Source organism: Fringilla coelebs (genome assembly GCF_963513975.1).
Source record: "Fringilla coelebs genome assembly, chromosome: 1".
Classification (NCBI taxonomy): Eukaryota; Metazoa; Chordata; class Aves; order Passeriformes; family Fringillidae; genus Fringilla; species Fringilla coelebs.
In genome coordinates, this window is record NC_140028.1 from 52,691,822 (window position 1) to 52,718,653 (window position 26,832).

The following is a 26,832-nucleotide window of genomic DNA, read 5'->3' on the forward strand; positions in this document are numbered from 1 at the left end:
TTTGGTCCTTGGCAGGTGAAAAATGTGAAGATTAGTACTTTGTATCCCTTTAATTAATTTCGTGTGACTCTCTTTAGCCAATTAATTAGGCCAGAAAAATGTTCAAGAGGACTTTGCTTTTGGGCACTGATTTAAAAGAAAAATTAAACATCATTATTTGCATGATATTAGAAAATTCACATTCATGAAGCACATCTGTTGAGAGTCTATCATTAGATCATGAAATTCAAGCGGTTACAGTTTTTCAGCGCCTCTTGATTCATTCAGTGTTGCAAAGAGGCTTTTCTTGTTTTCTTGTAGAAAACAGTGATTTCTTGTGACTGGGACATAGTGTATTGTTATGTTTGTTTATTAGCCTGTATAAGAGAATGACAAAGGGCATTTTTTTGTTGTTGTTTGCTTGTTTGTTCTAAATTTCTTTTTTTTTTTTTTTTTGCTTTCTGGCCTTTACACTGCAAATATTCTTCAGTGAAACAGCTATTAAGGGAAGTGTTCTTGTCAGCTGGTCAGAAGAAAAGAGAGGGAAATTCCCAGGATGTTGTACTGGTTCTCAGTGTGCTTTCAGGGCCGGTCTTGAAGGAATTTGGAGTATGTGAGTTTAACTGCATGGCTCCTGTGAAATGTGATTACTGTTATCTGAGAGCTCTTTGTAAATTCATGAATACTGTGTAATCTAGATTAAAATGTAATCTAGATTAAGACCAAATCAGCATGTGTGTAGGGTTTGAACGTTTTTTTCCTGGAGTTTACAGACTGGGAGGAGTTTGCATACACCATGAAAGGTCAGTCTACCTCCACAGTTAAGGTTCCTGACTTCCAGACTACTTCAACACAGCATTTATGCTCAGGAGATGGTCTTGGTTTGAAGATAGTAGGAGATAATTTCTAGTTGCAGGCATTCAGTGACCCAACCAGACAAGATGCCCTCCTAGACTCCTTTGTGATTAGGAAGGATTTGGGGAATGTGGTAGTAGGTGGGATGCTTTGGCCACAGTGATCATGAAAAAAGTAATGAGTCCAATGTTTTCTTTAGACCGGCTGTTGACATACTTGAAAAAGCCATTCTTGTTATCTGAAGTGATGCCTCAATCTTGTCAGTGTTTAAGAAGCATTTGAACAATGCCCTTAATGAGATGATTTAACTTTTAGCCAGCCCTGAATTGATCAGGCACTTGGTTTACATGATTGTTGTAGGTCGATTCCAACTGAAATGGTCTGTTCTGTTCTAACATACTGAAAATTTCTGTTGTAATTTAGAAGCCTAAAAATTCTGGAAAGTATTTATTGCATTAATCATGCCAGTAATAAAGCTACATACTAAAACCCCAGAAAGCACACATCTAACCCAACTCCCTGAGGATCTTGGCTGATCCCATTTCTTCAGACCACGCTTCTTGACTGATTCCTCTTTCTTTTCTCATCCTCTTTCCTGCTGTTTTCTCTTATTAATGAGCTCTCCCACCTGCCTCGCTCCCCAAAACACTTCAGCACTTGACCATCTGTCACTGCTGCTGTGCATCCATACTGTTATAGAAGAAAGCCCTGACCTTGAGCTGGTGTGCGTGGTCTGTGATAAATAGCTTACAAACTGGCAAGCGAACCAGCACCGCAAAATAAATTGCCGGATTCGTTGCACGTGAAACAGCAAGAAATGTGGAGGCTGCTAAAAGTCTAACTGCTCAGTCAGTAGGTACAGATCTGAGGAAAAGATGTGTCCAGTAAATGTGCAGAGGTTTGCAGTGTGACACGTGGATCCGTGCCTGTTTGCTGGCAGTGAGGTTCAGACCCTGCCCTAATAATGTATTTGATTTAGGCGCTGACCTCAGTTATTAGCTGCAGCTTAATTTGCAGCTTTTGCAGATAACTCCCCCCCAAAAAATTATAAAATGGCTGTGTGAGCATGCTGAGACTGGATGCATTTTCCCAGAAAGATTATTTTTGGTTTGTTTGAGACTAAACTTAGTTGAATCAGCAGAAAGACTTTTTTTTACTTCCTTACTCTAATTGTAATTGTAAGCTGAAATTCTAAATCAGCTGCTTAGTCATTGGTAAATTATGCAAATTATGCTGTTCTTCAGTTGTTCTAACAAACATGTTTATTTCTTGGGTTTTTTCCTCAAAGAATGTTTTCCTTGAAACAAAAAGCTGACGAGCAACTGCAAGAATCCATGTTTTTTGAAATACCTTATCATGGTATAGGATAGGTAAACAAGACAGGTGTTCAGATTTTTCTGACAAGTTAGTTTTATCCAAATCATTTGCAATGTTTTACAAAATTCAAACCCAAGCTGAATCCAGTCTTAGATCTACAGAGCAAGACTGTGGTTTGCCAGGGGAAGGGTCCCTATGCCATCAGGTTAGGCTTCCAAGTGCAGTTGATCTTCCTGTCAAAACTTGTCCTCAGAGTCCATGCCCTGTAATGGAAATGATGCATTGAATCAGTAAGAGCTGGTTGGGTAAATTCAGTGGGATGGAGAACAGCACAAGATAAAGGAGGTCTGGCTTCTTTGAGTTTAAGGAAAATGAGAGACTGATAAGGTCTGTTCTCTATGGGATGAAAGGAAGTGGGTGGTCCTGCCATGGCAATCTTTGAGACCTGGCAAAGTGTGTGATAGTTCTGATTTATTAATGATACTTTCTCTTGGGGTTTTATGTTTTAACAGTTTCATTCCTTGGCTCCAATGTACTACCGAGGCTCAGCAGCAGCTGTCATAGTGTACGATATCACCAAACAGGTGAGACCTTTGGGATGCTTTGTGCCTGTGCTAACTCCTTCCTCTCTTTGGGCCTGAGTTTGTTAAACCCCACAACTGCAAAATTTAATTTGTCTGGCGTGTATATGCTTCAGTAGTTTGTGTAGGTCTGGGTGGAGGTGTCCAACTGCCTTAAAACATTAAATAAAAAGTCCTGCTTCTGTGTTGTTTCAACTTCATGCAGACAAAAGGTTTGAGACTGCATTTTGTCAATGTTTCTTTGGGTTTCCTCTGACTAAGAAGACAGCATTCATATCCTGCAATACTCCCTACCACCACCACCACCTGTGTTCTCTGTGTGGAGTTGAATTTTTACTCCAAAAAGCAGCTCTTAGCTTTATCATCTGAGTAGAAATTAAGTTGTTTGCGTATTACTGATTTTAAAACTAATTATTTTTATGTAAGCATATAATTTCATGTCTTTTTTGCCAGTGTCATGTCTTAATTTTCAAACTGGTAATGAAATCATAAGTCTCTGACCTTTTGTCTCAACATTATTCATTTGGAATGAAAATTTTATTTTTAGATCCTTAACTTCTCTGGCTCATTTCTCAGGCAGAGGAGGTTAGGAGATCCCAGCTGAATGCCTCTTTCACTCCCTTTGGAAGAAACCCCTGCTGACATAGCAGACTTAGAGGCAGTGCTAATGGATGGATGGCCAGGAGAGTTCACTGGCATTTTATTCCTTTCTTGCCAATTGACTTATTTACTCCGAGGTTGGGAGGGCTGGTTTGTTCCCGGTGCATTAGTGCAATGATCTGCCGCTGACAGTGGTGGTCACTGTTGTGCAGCTGTGCTGCTCTCCACTGCTGATTTGCCAGGAGAAGGTGAGGAAGAATAAATCCTGCTGGATTGATACTTGGGATTTAAATATCTTACAAGTTGATCTTGTAATATATTGTGAGAATAAAATTTTGTTTTTGCCAGCCTTTCTCTGAGCTTATGTGGAACAGCTCTCAGAATAAAGAGGGGGAAATAGGAGAGGAAGATCAATGTGTATTTCACTTTCTGATGCTTAATATTCGGTGTTAATCATTAAGGCAGAATGGATTTTTTTCCCAAGTGACTGATAGGGCTCTACCTTCAGTGATACTGATGCAGCCATTGCTGATTTAGAGGCAATTCTTGTGTGCATTTCTGAAGGGGAAAAAATTATTTATCATCTGTTTGGGAGCTCACTTTGTCAGTAGAAATTTCAACTGTGCATTATAATTAGAATCTCCAGAAATAAGTGTTATCTTAAAGCTACCACTTCCCTGGTGTAAAGAAATAGAAAATTTACTATTAAAAGGTAAGTAGCATCAGATAGAATTTGATTTTCCTGCTTGGAGGAGAAAAAAGGCAAGTGAATTTTCACCTCTCTCTTCAGTTTTACAGTGAGTAAACTGAGGTTTGCCAGATCACAGATTTGGAAATGCAGGGAAGTGGGCATCTCTGTGGAAGCTCCATTGGATATTACCAAAAATATGACAGTGATTGAGATGGTAAGCTGCTGGACAGAAGTGAAATTAGACAAATGAAGCTCGCATTAGGTGAAGGAAATGAGCTGTTAGATGAGCTGGAGTCGTTTCTTCATCACTGGAAGTTTAATATTCAGTGCTGCGTTGGAGCAGGGAGGAGGGGAAGTGGAAAAGAGGGAAGCATCCAAGTTCAAGAATTAATTTGAAGAAGCCTTATGGCCTAAAGCTTGAAAAGCAAATTGCAGAGATAGATAAGGGATCCTCTAGTCTTGTGATCTATATAATCATTATTGCATTAATACTGTCAAAGCTGTGCTCCTCTACTTTAAAAAATAGGCAAATGCATTGGCAGAGAGTGTGCTGGTAGCTTATTTTGTTATTTCTCTGATGCAGGATTCATTTCATACTTTGAAAAAATGGGTGAAAGAACTAAAAGAACATGGTCCTGAAAACATTGTAATGGCCATTGCTGGAAACAAATGTGATCTTTCTGATATCAGGTAATACTTTTTATTGTTGCTTTCATTGTGGTAACTATGTTGCTTTTTCCCTTCAGGTAACAGTTTTGCTTCATTGTTATAATAATATATAATTTTGGCCTCCTGTACTAGAATCAGTGATTCTAGCAATGCACAACCTCAACAACAACAGCATGATGTGAATTTTGGTTTTTTTTAACCTCTCTTTTACTTCCCTTCCTCTTTATTTGTACAATCTCTACATCCTTTATCTGCTGCATCATTGGGAATGGAAAAGGGTTGTCTTTTTTGTTTCTTCCTTCCATTCTATTAAAAGGTGCAGAATGTAGTAAGTGATGAGCAAAACCAGCAATATAAAGCTGTGAGGGTGGGCAAGAGGTAAACTATTAATCACAGAACTTTGAGAACTTGTGATTTGTAAGAATTGAAACTGTTTCATAATACTGGGTGTAGAAAGTGTATTTTTGGGATTTTTTGGAGCATATCCTCAAGTAAAACTTTTGTCCCCTGTGTGAAGCAAAGAACCTCCTAGATAAAAGAGGGAAGGGTTGAAGCCATACCCCCTCAGAAGAGCTGAGGTGATGCTGTTTGGAGTGAGAGTGAAGCTAGAATCGCTCTTCTGCTTGTTAGCTGTATTTTGGATTTATCCTTTCGGGAAATGGAAGCACATTCTGCTGTACAGCAGTGATTCTGTTTGTCAGCCATGACTATTATTTCTTGCTTCATCTATGAGTTCAAACTCAATGATCATATTTGCTGCTTTCCCCTTATGACCTCGTAGGCTCTCATGGCTGTTCAAATACATCCCCATGTGTTTAGTTATCATTACTTTGGCACAGATTCACCAGAGCTCTGGAGCACGTGTGTAACTTCACCTGAGTGCTGCAGTGCTTTTACTGAATCAAGGCCTTCACAAGGGTTTGACCTCTGTGGGTTTAGTTCTGTTCTCCCCTCTGCCACTGTCAGCCAAAGCTGCAACTCACTGCTTCCTGTAAGAACTGAACAAGCCCTAATTCTGCCAAACTTCTGGTTTCTTTTGTGCTAAGGATCAGATGTATTGGCATCTCCTACATGGTGTTGCAATGTGCCGGTCAACGTGGTGAAACTGAGTCTGACAAGACAAAAATTTCCAGATATGAAGGAGGAAAAAAGCCAGTTAGCACAAATCAGGGGTTTTGGTTGCCCTGAGAGTCACTTTCAAATTTATTGCATAAGTGTTCCCAGCAATACAGTTGCCAGATTAACTCAAGGGTAGTAATTTTGGAGATGGTGACAAATGGCAACAATTTTACATGAGTCCATAACCAGCCCTTTTCCAGCTTGCTCTGGCACCAATTGAAGACTTAAAAAAAAAATCCTGTATCCCAGAAATGTTGTGAAAGTACTGGGCTTCCTCACAGAGCAACTGTGATATGTGATCTTCTCACCCTATTATTATCAACCACTACTTGTAGTTTACTGATTGCTGATCATCCAGTTCTTGCTCCTGTTCAGCTGGTATAGCTCTTCTTTGCAGCAATTATTTTGCTGTGTGAATGGTCCTTGTTGTACTCCATGAGCTCATGTCTCTTAATCTTTTTTGGTTTTTATGGGAGAGAACATTTCTTCTCCTCATAATTATGAATAGTTTTGGTACTATCTTTTTGTGCAGTTCTTCTTTCTGCATCTGCCAATCTTTTTTCTTGTTGAAGTTGTCCAGTGATGTCCAGCTAAAGTTATTTTGGTGGAAAAATAGAGAGTAGACTATCTCATATGTGATATATTTTCACAGCTCTTCCAGAAATCTGATTGTTTATGCAATGCATGCAGCTGTTTTCATTCTCTGTCTGCTTTATGTCTTCAGATTTACTTCAGTAAAAATGGTTTTAGGTGAAACATGTCACCAATTTATCAGATTGTTTCCAGTGAGTAGAAAATACGCATGCCTTTAGGCACAGAGCATTTACAAGTAAGATAATGTGAGCACACAGGAGCAAGCTGCTGTTTGTATGCATTTTTGGCATCTCTGCTTGGTTTTGTAGAGCTTTTGGCAGATGTTTTGCTGGGTAATCAGAGAGACAGCTGCTTTTAAGACCAATATGAAGAGATGCAAAAGAGGTCAAGCTGACCCGGTTCAAGTTGGTTTGATTCTGCCATCTCTGAGTGTAAGAGATAATATAAGGAGGAAGAATTCATGTGTTTCTCATTATCATTGACCAGGCTACCCTCCCTGTTTAGCATCTAAAATTTGGTTTTGAGCTGCCACGTTGTCCTTGGGACACTTAGGGATCACACTGCTTTTCCTCAATGTTGTTAATAAGCTATCAGCAATTCTTGGTGCTCTGTTGAAGTAAATTTCTTCTCCACTTTGAAGGAATTTCTACAGATAGGCAAGCAATTTTATCAACTATAAATCCTCATCTTTGTTGTAGTACTCTTAGAACTGCTGAATGTTCAGCATACTTCTAAGTAATAGGAATAAGGCTTTCTTCTGACAGGTCATTAAAAAGTACTTTTGAAGACAGGAGCTGAAACTTCAATGCTAAAATGTTGTAGGTGTCCATAAAACTTTTTTGAGCATTATAGAATTCAATAGTTGTAACAGCAGCTAAGAAGTGTTCACTTCCCTAAAAATGTGGTTCCCCTTCTTAACAAATTGTGTTCTCTGGAAATCCTTGGTTAAGAGAATTCAGCAGAATTTCATGCTCAGATCTTCATTCAACGCATCCATAATATTTCCTTATTCCATCATTTATTTGGACTTCTTTAAATCCTTTGACATGGTCCTTTACAACATCCTTCTCTCTAAACTGGAAAGAGATGGATTTGATGGGTGGCCTGTTTGATGGATGAGGAGTTGGTCATGCTGTCACATCTGGAGGGTGGTGGTCAAAGGCTCAGACACCAGTGGTGTCTCTCGGGGATCCATACTGGGACCGGTGTTATTTAATTCCTTCAGTAATGACACAGAAGGGGTCTGGTGCACCCTCAGCAGTTTGCTGGTGACACCAAGCTGAGTGATGTTTCTGACACACTCATCCAGGGAGGAAATTGTATGAGGAGTCTCTGGATTGGTGTATTGGAGCTGTGGGGTGAAGCAGTCGGTGCAGATCCTGCTGTAGCCCAAAATTCAGGAGCAGAGGTGGTTACAGATAGCAGAGCACACAGGCAGATCCAGCTCTGCTCAGGGAGACACTAGGCCAGCATGGGGCTAGCTTGTTTAAAGCAGAGGTCTTTTTGAATGTTATAAACTGCATTTGCCAGCTTTTGGCATGTGAAGTACTGGTTGCAAAATGAGAGTGTTTGGTCTGCTGGTGATTTTAAGACGGTGTCATTTTGGTGAAATGGCACAGAATGGTGTCTTTCCCCAGTGAACTGGCACTCTCAGATTGCTGCTGCTGATGTTCTTGAAGGCAGTGGTTTTCTTACTTACTTGGGAATCTCCCATTTCATTGCTGCTTGCAAGGAAAGACCAAGACATATGATGCTCTTGTCGTTTTCACCCACAACAGTTGTGCCCTATCTTGTTTGAACATTTGGCATGTGGAGAGTGCTTTTCTCAGATTTTCTTTAAATTATCTTCCTTTTCTCAAGGCATGGATTTGGCAGCAAGTTGCAGAAATCTTCAGATTGATCAATTTTGTTGAAATTTTGATATATTTTAATAAGATTATCTAAATGCCATATGAAAAAAGACAGTATTGCTTTTATGGAGATCAAGAGCATATTAATGCTCAGGCTGTGTTTGAGGTTGTTTGGGGTTTTTTCTTAAAAGCTAACTTTTTTTTTTTAAATTTAAATTTAAATTTTTTAAATTTTTTTTTTTTAATTTGGCTTCTTTTATTTGTATTTTTTTTCAGAGAGGTTCCTATGAAGGATGCCAAAGAATATGCAGAATCTATAGGTGCAATTGTTGTTGAAACCAGTGCAAAGAATGCTGTTAACATTGAAGAACTTTTTCAAGGAATAAGTAAGTATATGTCCTCTTCAATTAATTGTGATTGTTTAGAAGTTTTCTGAAAATAGCTGTCTGTTTCAGGTCTATAAACTACTTTCCCAAGGGCATCAATAAATCCTATGAAGCCTGTGGTATGGCTGCTATTTATGCAGATGTAAACTAAGAACAACTTTGAATACACCAGAGCAAAACATAGTAGATAGTAGATACAGAGTAAGCCTGTTCCTTCTAAATCGTGGCCTGGGCCACATTTGCTGTTTCAGACCAAGCCTGCTGTAGAGGCAATACTGTTGATCTTATCATCATGTTGCTAAAAAATTTAAATGTTCATGAATGCTCCTGGAGGGCATTGGTAAGGAAGGTAGTCATTGCAGTGGAATACATTAAAAAAACCCCAAACAGATGCATTTTTCTCCAGGCCTTCTAAACACGATGAGGCTGGCACTTGTCATGAGGAGAAGAACAACTGTCTTGTTCAGTTTGCCTTCCAGGGCTTCCAGTGCTGGTCACTGTTTGCAGGTGGGAAGGATCTTGCGGGCTGGAAGGGACCTCGTGAGAACTTGACTCCCACTTTCTGCTCAAGCAGACTTGGTAGTGAATTCAGACCAGATTGCTCAGGCCATTGTCTGGCTGGGTCCCAGAGCAGAGGTTCCCAACCTCCTTGGGCAGTTGCTCAGATATTCCTCATAGTGCGATGCCCTCATCAAGGCAGAGCCTATTCTCATTCCGTTCACTCCCTGTCCTGGGTGCACCGCTCTGAAGAGCCTGGTTCAGTGTCTAGCAGCCCTTCCCATGGGCACTGACAGGCAGCTCTGTGGCACACCAAAGCCATGGTGTCTCCAGGCTGAGCTGGCCCTGTTTCCTCAGCCTCCCCTCGCAGGGCGAGTCCTCCATCCCTCCCTGTCTCGCAGCCCTCCTCTGAGTGTGTGCGAGCTTGTCAACATCTGCCTTGTGTTGTGGGGCCCAAAGCAAGTGTGACCCAGCTGGTGTTAGGCCACATCTAAGAGGGGATAACTACTTTGCCTAATGTTCTGTCTTGGCTCCCGTGGCTTGCTGCTGGCTGTCTCTGCTGCCAGAGTGTGCTGCTGGCTCATGCTCAGATTGCTTCCCTCCGGTCCTTTTTGGGCAGAACTGCTTCTCAGGCCGCCCGTGCCCAGCCTCTCTCATAGCCAGGGGCTCTTCCTTCCCATAAGTGGTGCTTGGCATTTGTCCTTTCTGCAGTATGTAAAGGCTCCTTCTGACCCATATCTGCCTCCAGCCTGAGGCCCTATGAGGAGCAGCCCTGCCCTCAAGGATACTGAGTGCACCTCTGAGTTGGGTATCATCTGAGGGCTGAGTTGGGTGTCTGTTTTTTCATCCTTCAGGCTCTGATAAAAGGTATTAAGGTATCTGGCCTGTGGTTAGACACATACCAGTAACCACTGACCTTTGAGTTAGATGTTCCAGCCCGCTATTCACACAGCTAACAGTCTGCCTATCTAGACTGTAGCATCCCAGCTTGGACGTACCAGGATGCTGTAGGGAGAAGGATCAAAAGCCTTGCCAAAGTCAAGGTAAACAACATCCAGTCGTGCTGCCATAGAGGGCAACCAGGATGGCTGGATGGGGTTAACCCTTGGTAAGCCCATGCTGACTGGTCCTGGTCACCTTCTTCACCTTCTTGTGCTCAGAAGCAGCTTCTCAGAGGATTTGCTTTGGGTTTTCCCAGGAAGCAGAGTGAGTCCAACCAGCCTATAGACCCATGGCTTGTTATGCCCCTGTTTGAAGACAGATATAACATTCACCTTTCTCCACAACCTTTCAAAAGCAACAGGCATGATAAAGAATGGTGTTGCTCCCTATGCATCCTCAGGCTTGTATGGGTTAAGATTTCTTAAAAGATCTGTGGTCTGATCTTCTTCCACTACTGTTGTTTCCTCCTCTCCCTGAATCCTCTTCTGGTGTGCAGAGATCTAGGAGACAGCATGTCCAGACACTCAACCTTGTTTCTCTGACTTTTTTTTTTTTTTTAATTTAATATATTTTTAATCAGCTGATATTGTCTAGCACACTTTGCCTGCGATGGGGCCTGTGGAACTGTTTGCTCTGCTTACATGGGATGTGTTTGAAATGGTTAATGAGAACCAGTATTCCTAGAATACACTACCATTCTTTTGCCTCCTTTTAAAAAAGAGGCGTGTGCCACATGGATGTCTGGAGGAACTGGTTCTTCCCTGTGATAGTTTACTTGTTTGTCTGCATCTGATGGTTGTGGATGTTCTTGCAGAGGAACTCATTCTTGCCACATAATTAGATAATTAGTTTCCAACTTTGATAGGCATTGCTGCAGCTGGCGGTGTGCACTGTCCCTAATAATTAATATAATAGACGAGGAAAATCAGCTAAATTAAGTTTAGTATGAACTAGATACCCAGGCAAGTGCACTTAATTCCACAGGCAATTACTTCTATATATAGAAATATTTGGTCTCAGTGGATCTACTTGTGACCTTATCAAGCACTCAGCAGAGAGAGAGTTGGTAGAGTATGTTTATAGAAATATAGTGGAAACCAAGTGAAAAATGCTTGACTAGCAGTAGAATTAATTAGTGTGATTGTGACTGGACAGAGTATTGATAAGTAACTTTCTGATGCTTTACACCACTTCAGTCTTAGTGCAATTGCCAAAAAAGTCTGTCTCTGCCCAAGTTGCATAGCAACATTTCTGCCTTTTCAGTGTATGAAATCCTCCTGTGGCAATGTCTCCTACTCTGTTGGCTAATTTTGTTTGTGTGATGCCCTAAAAGTCACCCTGCAGCTTTAGTTTTGCTTTCATGTTGCCTGAGAGCTCCTGCCCTTCTCCCTGTGTTGCTCATGAAGGGCACGGTGCAGCTCCCTGGCCTCTGAATAGGGAAGCAGCAATTTCTGTTTACCTTGGACTTTGCAGGTCTGAGGTAAACACATACAGTAGACTGTATGTGTTATCTATTTTATAGTCTTGATTTGGAAGGTTATTCCAACATGTGTGGAGAATTTCTCTATTAAATCCTCCTTGAAACTGATAGCCTAAGCAGCCCAAAGGATAGACTTCCTTTTTATTTTATTTTAGCTAAAAAATTTACCTCCTTCTTGCCTATGCTTTTCATTTCCCAGGGGCATTTTAACATAAAAATTTTTCCTTCCTGAGATGTCTAACAACTGTCTCTTCCCAGGGACAATGTTGTGAATAGAGTGAAATAGTATGATGGAAAAAATGTATGCTCATAATGATAGGAAGAAGGTATAAAGAAAAAAAGGGGATCCAGATAAATCTTGGAAAAATAACAGAGATTATAGAAAGATTGCTTCATTTCTAAGGTTATTATATTACACTGTGCTTAAAAGATTTTTTAAATAAGTTTCTCTCACAATTTGAGGATTTGGCTGCATAGAGGGATATCTCCATAGCACAGTCTCAACACAAATCTATCGTCCTTAATTTGTGTCAAGAAAATACAAGATGTGAAAGACTAGAATCAGTAAAAGTTTCTGATTTTTTTGAAGATGGGTCAAATTTGGCAGGAGAGGTACTCTGCAGTTGCTGTACTTGGGCAAATAAGGGTGAGGAGACTGAGCAGGAGAGTCAGTGTTCTCTGAGCTGGGAGCTTGCCCTGAGTAATGGGCCGCAGCTCCTGGGTTCTGTTGGACCCATGGGATTTCAAATGGTAAGCCACTGCACTTAGCCTGGGTTTGTTTAGCTGAAGGCTTGCTGTGATTGTGAAATATCACATGACTGATTTATGTCTCTGTAAACATGAAATGAGTATTTTTAATACAGTTGTATATTCTTCACTGGAGGTAGATTTTCCCCAATGTCTTTCTTTAAAGGTTTCTGACATAAAAAGGGCTTAACAGTTCAGTGTTTCTTTAATTTGTTCCAGTAGTTCTTTTTTAATAGCTGAGTTTCTATAGGAACAAATGTTATTAACTTTTTATTCCCAGCCTTAAAAGAATCATGGGCACAGTGGCTCCTTGTTGCCGGTTTTTTGGCAGCAGCAAAAATGCCAGGAATGTATTATACAATAGCAGTATAATAAAGTTGTGCCTGTGCAGGGGGTCATACCAGTTCTGTATTGCCCCTTCTTGTCTGTGGGACTTCAGCCCACTGACCTTTGCTTGTGCCTGGCTGGTTTTCAAAGACTAAACAAGCTCCCCAGTGTGTACTATCATTTAGTGGCAATCATACCCTTGCAATTCTCAGACACCTGTTCATTTACCAGCTCAGATAAGCCTTAGTTACCTTACTCCAATCTGGTACACACCCAGCTGTTTCTCTCCAGCCTGTGTGTGCTGCCTGCCACCTCAGCATGGAGGTGGCCCAGATCTGAAAGAGCAGGTTACGTAAGAGCCGCCCTGGGCGCGCGGCAGAGCCCAGCCTGTGGCTCCCTGGCTAATGCCTGGCTGCACCAGCAGCTCCGGAGGGGAGCGAGCGCTGGGACAAGCAAGCTGCTGAAGAATATCTAGCTAAGTGAGACATAAAATAAACGTGGGCTTGAACAAAACAAACATTATGGCCGTGGGGTATTTACTTTGGAGTCTGGCAAATCATAGGACAATAGAATGGTTTGGGTTGGAAGGGACCTTAAAGATCATCTAGTTCAGCTCCCCTACCACAAGCAAGGATGCCACCTGGTAGATCAGGTTGCTCAAGGCCCCATCCAACAAAAGTTTGAGATCAGGGTGCTGCCAAAGGGGGCAAGATTGAATCATTTCAGCATCCTCTGTTGAGTTTGAGAAGGAAGTAGGAAGAGCATTATCAGAACACTCTGTGGAGACCGTGCAAAGAGGGGTTAGCATGCTCACTCTTACTGATGCTCGTACTATGAGAGGGAGAGAAGGCTGATGTTTAAAATCCAGATAAGAACGTTCTTCTTAGATGAGGTTTCCTAATTAGAGCAGTTTCTGTCTTGGGATTCAACCTTTCATGTGGTAAATGCTCAGTTATAAATGTATGAAGCTATTGATTTTCTGATGCCTTGCCAGCAGCTCATATATTGAATATTTAATGTAACCCAAATACTTGTTTCCTAGAAATACTGGGAGATTAAAAAAAACCAAATCAAACTCGATCTCTAGAGTTTACACTTTAACCAGTTGTATGCTGGACAAGCTAAAGTGGAATTATGAAATATCTGTGGAGTGGTTAAGGAATCCTTTCCAGCAGACACTCAGTGTTTGCACTGACTCAGATGGGCTTGGATGGATGGAATTGCAGATAGACAGTCTTCAAGCTTTGTGAGTGAAGAGTGTGGTAGTTTTCATCCTTTTATCTGCTGATTTGCAGATATTTGTGAAGTACTTTGAAGAGGTCTATGAAATATTTTAAGAAAAGAAAGTACATTAAGGTTACAAAGAAATTTGACATATGCCAATTTTAAGGTAGTCCAAACTCATAATTGAATTTTTATACAGCATGGATGTATAAAGGATGGAAGAACATTGTCCAAACTAGTATTTGAGATTATATTCTTTACCGTTTATGCTTCCTGTATTTCAGGATTAATTCTCCTCTTGCTTTCAGGCTTCAGTGAATGGAGCAAAACTTAATGACCTTTGGACTATTCATAAAGTTAAACATGTGAGGTACTGGATTCCTCTTCAAGGAGAGCACTTCAACTTAAAACACTAGTAAATAAACTGACACAGCCCAAAGTTAATTACAGCAGGACCTTGAGTCAAGGTTGGATCTTAGTAATTAAATAATTAGGAATACTGTTGTTTACTTCGATACATGCAAGTTCTAAATATTTGTTTGGGTTTTTTCTGGAGATTTTAATTAAATGAGCAAAACATAGTTGTATTGCTGCTTCCCCTAGCGAGAACTTGTGTCAGTAGTCTATACTTTTGCTTTAGATCAAAACAAACCAAAGGCTTTATTTTCCTGCATGGAGATGCTGTTAGCTGTGCTATTAGGAGTATTAAAATAATTGCCACTTAACTGTGTTTACTTAGGCAATAGATTTTATTTTTTGTATTCCCTTGCATGAAAACTTACAACATGAGTAAACAGTCAATTGGGGAAATCTTAATATCAGTATAAGTATGGGGGGCAGGGGGAAAGAACGAGAGCCAGACTAGTGAGCCAAGCTTTATAATTCTTGTGAGAAACTTCTAAAATACCACTGAAGTAGGTTTCAGAGTGTTAAAGAATTGGGGGAGATATGAAGTGGGACTGTTTTAAGTCCTACAGGTGCAGGAAACTGCTAAAACTGTTGGATCAGATGTGCCTGCTTTGCTCTGCCGTGTCTTCACAGGTGGCTGTTCTTTATTAATGAGGTTTGTTGGGGCTCATCTTGCTGTGATACAGCTGGCAATTTGAGGAGGTGGTTCTGGGCATTGTGTAGCTGTTGTACCACTGCTTGAAGAAGTTAACCTTTTCTCAGGTGAGCCATTAGAAAAGCTCACCTGAGCTCTGACAGGTGTCAGGTTGCTTCTCTGGGGCAGAGTGAAATGTATTTCACCTTCCTCCAGCCCCTTAAAAATTACCTGGTACATGATTTTCAGGAAAATGGAAAGAAAGGCAGAGAAAGCCACTGCACAGGACTCTTGATTGCTTCTTCTCCTTAGGGTAATTGTTGTTGTGTTAGATAGCTTCTTGAATGGCCTGAATTTGTGTCTGGGGAGGTTTAGGTTGGATATTAGGAAAAAGTTCTTCACATAGAGAGTGCTTGGGCACTGGAATAGGCTCCCCAGAGACATGATCACAGCACCAGCCTGACAGAATTCAAGAATCATTTGGACAATGCTGTCAGGCACATGGTGTGACTCTTGGGGCATCCTAGGAGTTGGACTTGCTAATTCTTGTGGGTACCTTCCAACTGAGCATATTCTGTGATTCTGCAAGTCCTTGGGACTTAACTTCATCATCTGGATGTGCCAGCTCAGGTTGATCACAACACATCTGTTTCCACAGTAAATGAGTCATCTGTTGATGCACTGTTGTGTTTGTCCCTTTGTCATCATGGTAACGGTTGCAGGTTTTTTACTGAGCCTTATGCTCAGCTTTAGGGCTAATCCCAGCTTTTCCTTTCATGCAGTCTTACAGGTCAATGATGAAACTAGCTTCATTTTTAAAAACCCAAACAAGAGCAAAAAGCTCAGCTCCAAGCCTGATTTTTCTGAGCTAGGGAATGTCACAGCTTCCAACTGGAGCATCACATTCAAAAAGCAATAAAGAAAGCAGCTTTTGTTACTTTCATGATGCCTCCTGCTTCCAGTGGCACTAGAGCACTCCTGGTCTTTCTTCAAGCTCTGCTTGCTGAGCTGCTACCCAGTCCCTGCTGTCTCTCTTGCTTCTCTGCTCCAATTTTAGTTTTTCTTCATTCCCATTTTGTTTATCTCTTGTTCCACCCTCCCATTTCCCAATCTCTTTGCCTCTGGCACTCTTAGAACAGCAACGCCCACAGTGCTGATTAATCTCTTAACAAACCTCAGATTCAGTAGCAGGAGCTGGAACTCTCCCAGGTTTTGGAGAAGACTCTGACCTTCATCCTGGACTGCCTCAGCCCACCTCAAACATGCCAGAAAGGAGGCGATGCAATTGCTTTAATGCTTTTCATCTGTTAATCTGGATGATGCACTTCAGAACTGTGACAATTTCTGTAACCCTACCTCTGTGCAGTCTCTTGTGGCACTTCTTATTTTACACACCAGTGTTTACTGGAATGAGAGAATGGAGGACACCAAGACCTCTTCAGGAATGCGCAGAGGTGGATGGTTACAAACAGTTTTGTTGCACAAAATCTGTGAAACATGGTCTGAACCTTAGTGAAATAAAATTGAAATATATAATCTTATATTTAATGATAGTGCAAAATCAAATTTTAAATTGTAGTCAGCAACTTACTCTGTAGGAATATTAGCAATAGGAACCATATGGGACTTTCATACCATCTCAGTAATATTTTATCCCCAAGTTCCTTGTTTCACCAGTTCAGCTGGAGAATTCTTAGATAAATGTGCATGCATTCTCTGTGAATAACTATTTCTGGAATCCTAAAACACACTCCTGGTGATCTTTGGCAAGCTGGCAAGTTGTGTCCTGCTCTTCAAAACAGGGTGAAGACTGTTTGTGGTCTAGTTTGTCATCTTAAGTTAAGCAAGAGATGAGAACTGGTTGTCCTGAGAGGGTGCGGATGCCCCATCCCTGGAAGTGCTCAAGGCCAGTTGCCCTGAGCACTCTGATCCCTTCCCAGGGCAGGGGAGTTAAAACCCCCCTGATCTTAAGAGCCCTTCCAACCCAAAGCATTCTATTATTCTAGGAGTTCAATCTCTGATGGTGTTTTTAAGCTGACTCTATCTTTACCAAGCAGTCTTCAGTTTGAAGAGGAATTGCCTTAATGTTTTTATTTCTTCAGCATGAGAATTGCAGGGCTGGATGTCAGAGCACTGCTGCTTCTTTCCGACATAAACTGCATGAAAGAAATAAACTACAGCATTTTTAATTTATGGTATTCAATACTGGGATTTTTTTTTTTTACTCTGGAACAGAGACTATGGATGCCAGTGAGATGCAAATTTTAAATGAGTATATACTTTCCAAAATTAATTCAGTTTGTGGCCTCTGTTGATCTTGACTCAGTGCCAGCTATATTTGAGGTGGTGTCAGCAATATTGATGCCATATTTTTCAGGAGCTGAATGACAAGATGAGATGATCGCAGTGCTTTTAGGTGGCAATAGTGATTGAGCTGGGTTAGAAGCAGGAAGTGTAGATGCAGGATCAGCATTTCACTCCTTATCCTTAGTGTTCTGCTGCTTAGGCCTTTCTCTGTTACAGTGCCTACTGTCAGGGGGGCCTAAGGAAAGACAATAGGTTAGCCAGATTTCTGACTGATTTTTTTTTATTCACGTTCCCTGATGCCTGATGAAAAATCACTGTATCATTTGCCTTGGAGCTGGTTCTCAGGTGTTAGACTGAGTTTTATGCTCCAAGATAGTTATTCCTGTCATGGTAAAAGCTGCTTGAGCAGGGATGTCTTGTTACTAAAACTAAAATGGTTTAACTTCGTGGTTTAATAATTCTAGTAATAAGAGAAATAATAAGTGAAGCAGGAATTGCCTACTGAAAAAATATTTTCAGACTCAAATAGAGTAAAAGTTTAGACTGTTTAAACATTTATTTCCTTACATTGAGTTCAAGGAGGGAGTAGTGGTATCAAAACAGCAGAAAACATGGCTAGTTCCTGACAAACAGTACTTAAGTTCAAGAATAACTAAGCAGCAAATAGGTCTAGAGATTTTTTTGTCTTAATTATTTATAGTTGTTATCTATGTGGGTTTTGTTGTTCTGAGAAATTACTTAAATCTGGGTGATTCTTAGCAACATATATTGTGTCCTGGTCTGAACTGGACAAACTGCTTGCTGACCTTGAAGCCTGCAAGGTTTTTGCTCCAAAGATAAGTCTGCCTGCTTCTTGGCATACACATCAGAAGTACTGTAGAAAAGACTTGAAACTCATAGGAACTATGAAAAGCTGAATGATAAACAAATATAGTTAATGTCTTTGTTTAATGCATTTCTAAAATGAAAGTTAGGCTTTCATTTCTAAAATGAAAGTTTGCACATTAAAGCTCTCCTCTTCCAAAGTCACCGCTAGAAGAGTTTGCAGGTATTTGCTTAATGGCAAATTAATTATGGAAGCCATATCTGTAGATTCCAGGTTTTTTAGCTGCATTGTGCTCTGTCTGGGTCAGATTGACAGAGTTTTATTTTGCTGGGACTGAGTTGAAAGCCCTTTGGAAGTGTTAGGTACCTAATGCAGAAGTTCCTGCAGGTCTCTATGAATACAGCATTGCCTTCTTGGAAAGCCTCTCACAGACACCGTATTCTTCATATTCTCTAGAGTTTTAAGAATTAGTGGATTCTCTTTGTCTCCAAACAAAGCCAACAGCGCTAATGCATGTAACAGCTAGGTCTGCAACCACCTATTCTGCTTTTTATTTAATTTTACAAACATGAAGTCTGAACAGAATGTAAGCAGGATGTGAGGTTGATATTTTAGTGACCCAAATAGAGCTCAGCATTGTAATGTCAGTGCTTATACATGCTTTGGCCCTCAAGATACACATTTTTCACTCTGTTGGACCAGATACAGTATCTTTACCTTAGTAATGTGAGGATGTTTCCTTTTCTCATTCAGTTGTACAAATACACAAAATGATCTGCTTTAAAAGTCACACTTTTCTTGTACGGTGTACCTGTGCAGAGCTAACTGAATAAGAGAAAATTTGAATCTTCGCTAAAGGTAATTTAAGGACAAGTTTTACAGATCAAATTTTGCTGTTTGATTTCACTGGGATTGGATTTTGCCTGAATGCTTTTAACTTGCCCACCGACAACCACTCCCCCCAAATAATTTGTAGGACTCAGACTTCAGCATAGGTACATAATTCATAGAACATTTGGTAAGAAAGAGCTGTGAATAACTGAAGCAAAGGATGGGGAAATCTAAGCTGTTAATTCCACCTGGACTATGATGAGCTGTTCACAGGAACTCTGTGTTCTCTGAAAGTCGTATATAAGAAACAAATGTTAAATATTTTAACTCATGTTATTTAACATGGGTAATGATAAACCCAGGAATAATTCATAAAAATGGATTCAGCTTCAGAAAAAAAATTTAGGAAATCCACAAAGTGATGGGAAAGTATGTTACCATGACTGTAAAATCTCAAGGTTCTGATGGAGAGCTCACACAAGGTTTTAATGCAAAAGTCAGATGCACACCAGAGAGAAAGAGAGAGACACAGGATGGACTGGACGTGGGAGAATTTTTTTCTCCATTTATTATTCTTCTTATTAAGCACATTGTATGTTTTCCACTAATAGGAAGCCAGTTAGACAAAAGATGAAGCAGTACTAAAAGGGCACACAGGGGAGGGAGTTGGAGCAGTGCCCTTCTGCCCCAGGAGAGATCTCTGGCTCTCCTGTAATGGCTGAAATTCTTTCGACCACTCTAAATAATTACTCCATAAGATGATTAAAAAATCAGGAGAGTTTGCAGGGGAAGGGATGGTGGTGATGTTAGGTAATCAAAGCTGTCAACTGGAAAGACATGGGTAAGCCTGAAAAAGAGGAAGGGAGTCTATGGAAAGAACAGATCTGTTTTTCTTTGTCAGTTGTAGGCACCATGTGTTTAGTTACAGTGCTTTGTAAAACTCCAGTGTGCTAGGACTAAATGTCATGCAGATTTACAACAGACACAATCTCTTTAAACTTGCACCATTCACTTTTAGGTGGAACTAGGAGAAAGATGAGAATTTTCTCTTTTTAAGTTGTAAGGATATCAGTAAGATAACTATTAAAAAAAATTCATGGATAATATAATTTCAGTGCACTTCATGTCTTCTCTAATAGCCATATTTCATATAATTTTTTTAATGTGAAAGTTTTTTCATGAGCAGGATACAAGGGAAAATATTCAAGGTATGGTTGTTTTCTTGTAAAATTTCACAGATGTAATTCTTATGCAAGCTAAATTCTAACTGTTACCTGCATGGTGTGTTGTTCTTACATCAGGAAAATTGAATTCATGTCTCCTCATGTGTTTCAGGTCAGCAAATTCCACCCTTAGATCCTCATGAAAACAGTAACAATGGAGCAATCAAACTTGGAAGGCAGACTTCACAGACGGGTAGGCGGTGCTGCTGACCCAACTTGATCTTTTTAGATTTACTTGAAAAACAGCACCATTTGCTTTTTTTTTCACTGAGAAAGGACTTTGTGATCTCAGTGACGTGGCTCCTTATCTTGAAAGCAGTAATTTCAATACTTCCCATGAGCAATAACGCAAGGACCAGAAGCAGAAGGCTTTACTTCAAAGGGATTTTGCAAAACCCAGTTGGAAAATCCTCTCTAATATCCTGTCAAAATTACAATGTCAAAGTACTCCGATTCTCTGTTTAAACCAGTGACTGTTTTGTTGGGTTTTTTTTTAATAAAAAGATCATTTTTAAAATAAAATTTAGGTTTGCTGCAAAAACTTATCTTCTTATACTTGCAAAGTGGACTTGGCATGTTTTTAGAGTTTTCTCTGTAATAATAGGGTGAAAAAATCCCATAAAACCTGAATTTTGGCTTACAGTTTCTCTGCCATCTTTTTAGCTGGACTCTGCTTCACAGTTTTTCTAAATCTGCAGCTTGATCTCCAACTTTCAGTAAACATCAGCAAGAAGTGGACTGAATTTGCTAACTGAAGAAAAAAAAGGATCCAAAGGATGAGTGAATGCAGTTTTTATGGACTGGAAGTCAAAATCTGTGTCAGGAAGTGCTGTGTATGTGGAAGAAGGAGTTGTCGTGAAGGAAACTGCTGGACCCCACACAGTTCCAGTGTGCTCTAGAAAGAAGTGAAAATGCAGCCACTGTGTAGAGTGGAATGATTCCCTGTGAAGGGTGTGGTTTTTAATAGTTGCTGAAAATTTAAAAAGAGCATTAATACAGAGCATGCTTACCAGGGTTCCTCCAGATCTGTGCCCTAGACCAAAGTTGTCTGTGTTCAAAGTTGTGTATTCCTTGGTTTCTGAAAGAGGGTGCCACAGTGCCCCATTCCTTGTGGTCTTACTGCAGTGCTCCAAGAGGTATTTGAGTTCAAAGAATGATATTTCTGTACAAAAAACTGCACAAGAGAGCACAACATTATTTGGGGTTAGAGGCTGGAATCTAAAAAACAAACGTGAATGTTTGCTTACCAATGTAATTCCCTGAATTTGTGGAGTAATCTCAATTGTGTGGGGATGTGGTGTGGAAGGCACACTATGTAATATCTTTGAAGAATGATGCACTTGGAAATGCAGTGGAGGAAAGAATTCCTATAGAGGGTTATGAAGTAGAAATAATGTAAAACCGTATGTGTTTTCAACTTCTGTCTTTTGAATGAATGTGTGTGACTGAGATGATAAAATACAAATTTATCTTCTTCATCAATTTCATTGGAAGTGGGAATTAGAGTAAGAAATGCTGTATTCAAAACCAGAGCCCATCCTGAATTCCACAACATTAATTTGTTCTCTTATGAGGAAAATTATCGCCACTGCACATTTTCAGGAGGGCTTATGAAAAGCAAACAAAAGGGAAAAATAACTTTCCACAATAAATCATGAGCAGGCAGCCTAGAGCGTCGTTTCCGTGTTGATACATAGAAAACCAGACCTTATTGGCTGGTTGTGAGATTGCTTAGATAAAATGTCACTAATTGTTAGGGCTTGAAACAGAGCCAGATAAAATCAACAGGAACATTTTGTCTCCAGAGGGTTTGGAGTAGCATAGGTGGGAAACATCCCTCTGCATTTTATTTGAGAACCTATGCTGCATTGTTTTTTCACACATAAGTAGTTTCTCCTATATTTTAGCCTCCTTTGAAAACACTCATTGTAGAATATGGCCTTGGATATTTGGGGTAAACTTTCAGTTTTCAGACTCATTACAGCAACTCTTTAACTGATAATCTAGGGTTATTTCAGTGAAAATTCAGTAATGATAATTGTTGGTAGCAGGGGAGGGAGTCAGGCTCCTTTAGGGAACATTTGATTCCATCCTGGTAGAAGCAAGTCTGCCAGGGATGCCTGGCTCTTTCACTTGGCTGGGGAGGGAAAAGCTTAACGTGGCCTTCAGTGCTAAGGAAATACCAAACTTACCAACATCACAGGTTCATACTTTTCATGGGGTCCATGACCCAATGCTGGAAGAGATATATTCCTCCTAAGTAAAACCCTGAGAAAGAGGCTAGACCAGTTACCCAGAAAACAAGATGAGATCGAACCCATGTTTTTAGAGGTGCCATAAACTTTAGTTCAATATATAACAGTTACCCATAATTGATTTTTAAAATTTTGTAAATCGTTGTTACATATTTTTTTTTTTCTACCATGGCATCTCAAAACTTACTCAATCCTAACTGAGATGTCTAAAAGCTTTGTAAGACAATTTTGTGAGTACCTTGTATACTCTAATTTATGTTAGGACTGGCAATTGATACTGATCTTTATGGCATGTTGTCCTGAACAACCACCTCTCACAGCTGGCTTTGAGCAGTATGTGAATCAGAACAGGTTTATGAGTTATATGTTAAAATAGTTTTAAATTGGAAGCTTTTACAATGGATCTCTGACAGATTTTAAAATTGGAATGGTGACTAAAGAGGTTTTACTTTTGGTAGGGCAAATCTAAATCAGTTTATTCTGCTTTTACTCAAGAAGAAGATTTAAATTAATAAGGAATCTTATTGTATCAGTTCTTGAGATTTGGGTTACTGCAAGCTTCAGTAGGGAAGTCTGAAGCTAGAAGAAAAATAACAGGCCAATGTGCTGTAGAGGATCTCACATTTTCTCTGAACAGAGGGCTCACTTTTGACAGCATTGTTGCCTCTCTGCTGTTTGTCAAAGCCAAGATGCAGCCTCTTCAAATGGGGCAATTGTTTGTTAAAAAAATAGTGAATTTAAAATGTAAAATTAATGATTTCTGCTTCCATTGGTTCCCTGTGTTTCTTGGAAAGTACCACCACCCTTCATAAACAGTCAGAAAAATGACAATCTCAGAGTTGAAAGTTTTAGCAGCAACTGGAATTTCTCTTAGTAGTTAATGGCTGGTGAAAAGCTGAATTACTGTACTGGAGCACCTGACTGTGTAACTGATCTTCTCTAATAATAATAATAATAATAATGATATCAACGCTGCAGTTCTTGGTTAGCCAGCTGGTGCTGGATTTGTCCAAGAGTGATTTTCTCAAGAGAGCTGGCAGCAGGACTGAGGCACAGGCTGTAGTGCCAAGGATATTTGGTGGAGCTTGTTTGCACTGTGACTCAGGACTGTGACTGTCCAGTTGAGGGTGACTTGCCTTTCTGGCTTGTCGTGAACAAGTTTAAAAAAAAAAATTATGAAGGAACTAGTTTTTGTATATGCTCTGCATATATGTGTGTATATAAAGTACAGTTTTATATTGGTCTGATGACATGTAGTGTTTTTTCGCTATGTCTGGTTCTCATATACTACACATTGTATTCTGTAAGTACATCTTCTGTTAGTGATCATTTCACCTTTGTGAACTTAAAGTTGTGGTTCAAAGGTAGCAAGAAGATAGAGAATGCATAGGTACAATTTTTGACTTGCCATTCTTGTACATGAAAATGGCATATTCTAGAAAATGTTTGTCTTGCAGATTGAGAAATCTAAAACTGGCCATTATTATTCAGAAATTGGAACTTAGAAGTAATAAAGTGACACTCAAAAAGCTTACTATTTTTGCTCACAGTACAACATGTTATCTAATGTGCTGCAATGTAATATGAGTCTGTATCTATACCTGAAAAACTTATTTGTCATCTATGTCTTCACTAGTCCTTCATGGCACATGGGAATAAGCGTGACTAGATAGATTACATGTGTGAGCATTCTGGCTGTCAGCAGACTGTTTCACTACAGTGATATATTTTACTAACCTACCCTTAATTATTTAAACCAGAGTCAGTGATAAATTTCCAGTTTGAAATCACCTGCTAGGTACTCTTCCTCTGTTTTGTTTATATAAGGGCTTTGATTGGGCTGGACCCACTCGCTTCATGTATGGGATGCTGCAATCTGTTAATACTTTACCTTCTGTTTGACATATTAATTGTATCATACCTAATAATATTTTTTCCCCTAAAATGTAGTTCTTGTGTTTTATTTAACCTACAATGATTAACGCTAATAAATGTTTTAAATGATTCTGAATTGGGACTATCTCTGGTTTCAATAAAGCAGAACAAAATAGATTCCATTTTGCATGTCCTTTGCTCTTGAAAAAGGGCTGTCTGCAGTCTGTGGATTACTTGCTTGGGATTTAAGTGCTGCTTTAAACCTGTATGGATGGCCTTTTAACAGAAAGTGAATGCAGTCCTGGAGGATCCTGCAGTCCAGATGAACTCCCAAAAACCAGAAAAAGAAGATCTGAAAATCCTTTTGCTAAGTTTTGGGTTTATCCATTAGAAGAGAGGGACCTGAGTGGCCAGCATCTGCTTAGAAACTTAGAATAGTAACTGTCAGTAGAAAGTGAGCTTCCACTTACCACTTGCTTTGAATAGCAGCAATGACTAATATGGCTCTTCATATTTTGTATGCTTTTATTTTGGTGTACATTTATTTTTTTACCCTACTCTATGTCCCTCCCTCAGACTTGTGTCTAGGAGTGAAGAATTAGCACTCTGTTAAGAAATATGCAGTATTTCATTCCCTTTTGTGCTATTGTTTCAAGAGGTATTTAACTACAGCAGCAGATTTTTGCTCTGTTTGGTTCAGATCTTCACAGTTGTTACAACAGCTATGAGGACTATGAATGAAGAGCTGGGTTTATTAAGGAAGAACAGGGTTTTGGAGTAAGACTTTTCTGACTGTCATGATAAATTCAATGCACAGCAGTATGCAAGAAGCAGTGTAACTGAAATAACAGCACAGAACACCACTTTTCTGTGTAATGAGAAACCAGTATTTTGAAGCAGTTTCATACATGGTGAATTTAGTTACTGATGAAGGTACACAGGATCTGTTCCCTGCTTTAAAGCAATTACAATTATCTTGAAAAAAATTATGTATCTTACCTCCAGCTGTGCATAAACAAGAAGGAACTCAGGTACATAACTGTAAACTAAAGGATGATGTACTTAATTAATGGAAAGCCTAAGCCCCTTAACTCTTACCTGTGTATTGGAAAATCTGAAGTGCTTAACTCTTACCTGTGTGTTGGAAAATCTGAAGTGAATGCTGTTTTGCCCTTAGGTGTTTGAAGAGAGTTATGCCCCTGAATGGATCAGTCCTTATGTTGTCAGTGGGATGTTTTACATGGCTTGGAAGCATGTGCTTGTGGTGCTCTAGGTTAGCTTGAAGTCGAATTCAGCAACGAGAGGGGAGCTATACAATTCACTGGAAAATAAATCTCCTCTGCTTTCCTTTTGAAGATTGAAGGTTGTGTCTCAAGGTACTTAAGGAAAAGTATCTGACATTTCGGCCTTCAAAATCTTCCCCACTGCAGCTTCAGTCTCTGCAAAGAGCATCATTGGACACCCTGCTGTGATCTCCTGAGCACTGCACTGAAATCAGGACAGCAAGGCTGATGAAATAGTCTTTGTAGCTACTTCATACCTCCACCCCCTCACCTAATCTGCAAAACTGTTTAGGCCACTACCAGGTTTCCCTCCCTTCCCTGAAAGGAAAAGAGTAAGCTGCAGGATTATTAATTTTTTTTATCCCCTCTCAGTGTTGTTTTATATAAGGCTACAGAATAATTTTCTTTAAAAGTGTTAAAGCACTCATAGGAGGATAGACTAGCTAAAGGTGTTATACAAATGCCTTTGTTAATTGGTGCTGGTTACTCCCTAAGGACTTGACATCAATGATAGGATGGATGTCTTCATTGTGTAATGGGGTTCTTGGCCATCAATAAGGTCCTCTTTTGGTCTACTGTTTTTTGCCAGCTGGGCCAGGGATAAATTAATTGCTTGATATAAATGCTTTCTCACTGTCCAAAAGTAAGACTTCACTAAAAAACATAAAATCAATAGCTAGCCACATTTAACAGGTTAAATATGAGAAAGAATAAGTAAATAGCATGATGTGGCAAAATATAGCTGTTTTCATATCTATTTCAGGTAGGTTTCTTGTGTTTCAATTAAGAAAAGTCTTTATTGCAAAATGCCTGCATTTCTGCTGCTACCAAGTGGGTCTTGATGCAGATTAGTTTGCCTTATCGCCTACCACTGCTGTGTATTTTGTTCAAATAGGAAGACAGGCTCTTGATACTCCTTCGTAATCCTTTTGTTTTCAAGACATAGCTCTAGAAGTGTTACTGGAATTGTTTTGTAACACAGGCATTGTGAAAACTTGAAGATAGTACACTGACAGAACTTGAAGTGTAAGAGACTGCACAAACTTGCATTTAGTGTCACACCAATTAACAAGTTTTTAATAAGATATCGTTATTTAGTGTGGAGAAGAGAATTTTGAGGCTCCTGGTTAGGTATTAAACATTTAACAGCTTGGGAAGGATTTCTTTTATCTGGCTGTTAAATTACTCATTTTTTATCCCTGAGACTGCCTGAAATACTTAACCAAAAAAAAAAAAAAAGCTTTCTTTGAAAAGCACTGACCTTGTTTTCTCAAAGCCTCCTGAAGAGCCCAAGCTTTCTCTCTCCCATCATCTGTCAAAAGTTTTTTGAG

At 39.7% G+C, this 26,832-nt stretch overlaps 1 protein-coding gene across 1 annotated transcript in view; it reads left to right on the top strand.

Moving 5' to 3' along the window:
* RAB31 (RAB31, member RAS oncogene family) overlaps positions 1–24,322 on the top strand; it is a 61,253-nt gene extending 36,931 nt beyond the window's left edge. Inside the window, exons 4-7 of the mRNA XM_084201872.1 lie at positions 2,664–2,735; positions 4,607–4,713; positions 8,532–8,641; positions 20,201–24,322. Coding sequence (XP_084057998.1) covers positions 2,664–2,735; positions 4,607–4,713; positions 8,532–8,641; positions 20,201–20,298 — 387 coding nt within the window. The 3' untranslated portion in view covers positions 20,299–24,322. The remainder of the gene's footprint in view (positions 1–2,663; positions 2,736–4,606; positions 4,714–8,531; positions 8,642–20,200) is intronic.
* The last annotated feature ends 2,510 nt before the right edge of the window (positions 24,323–26,832 follow it).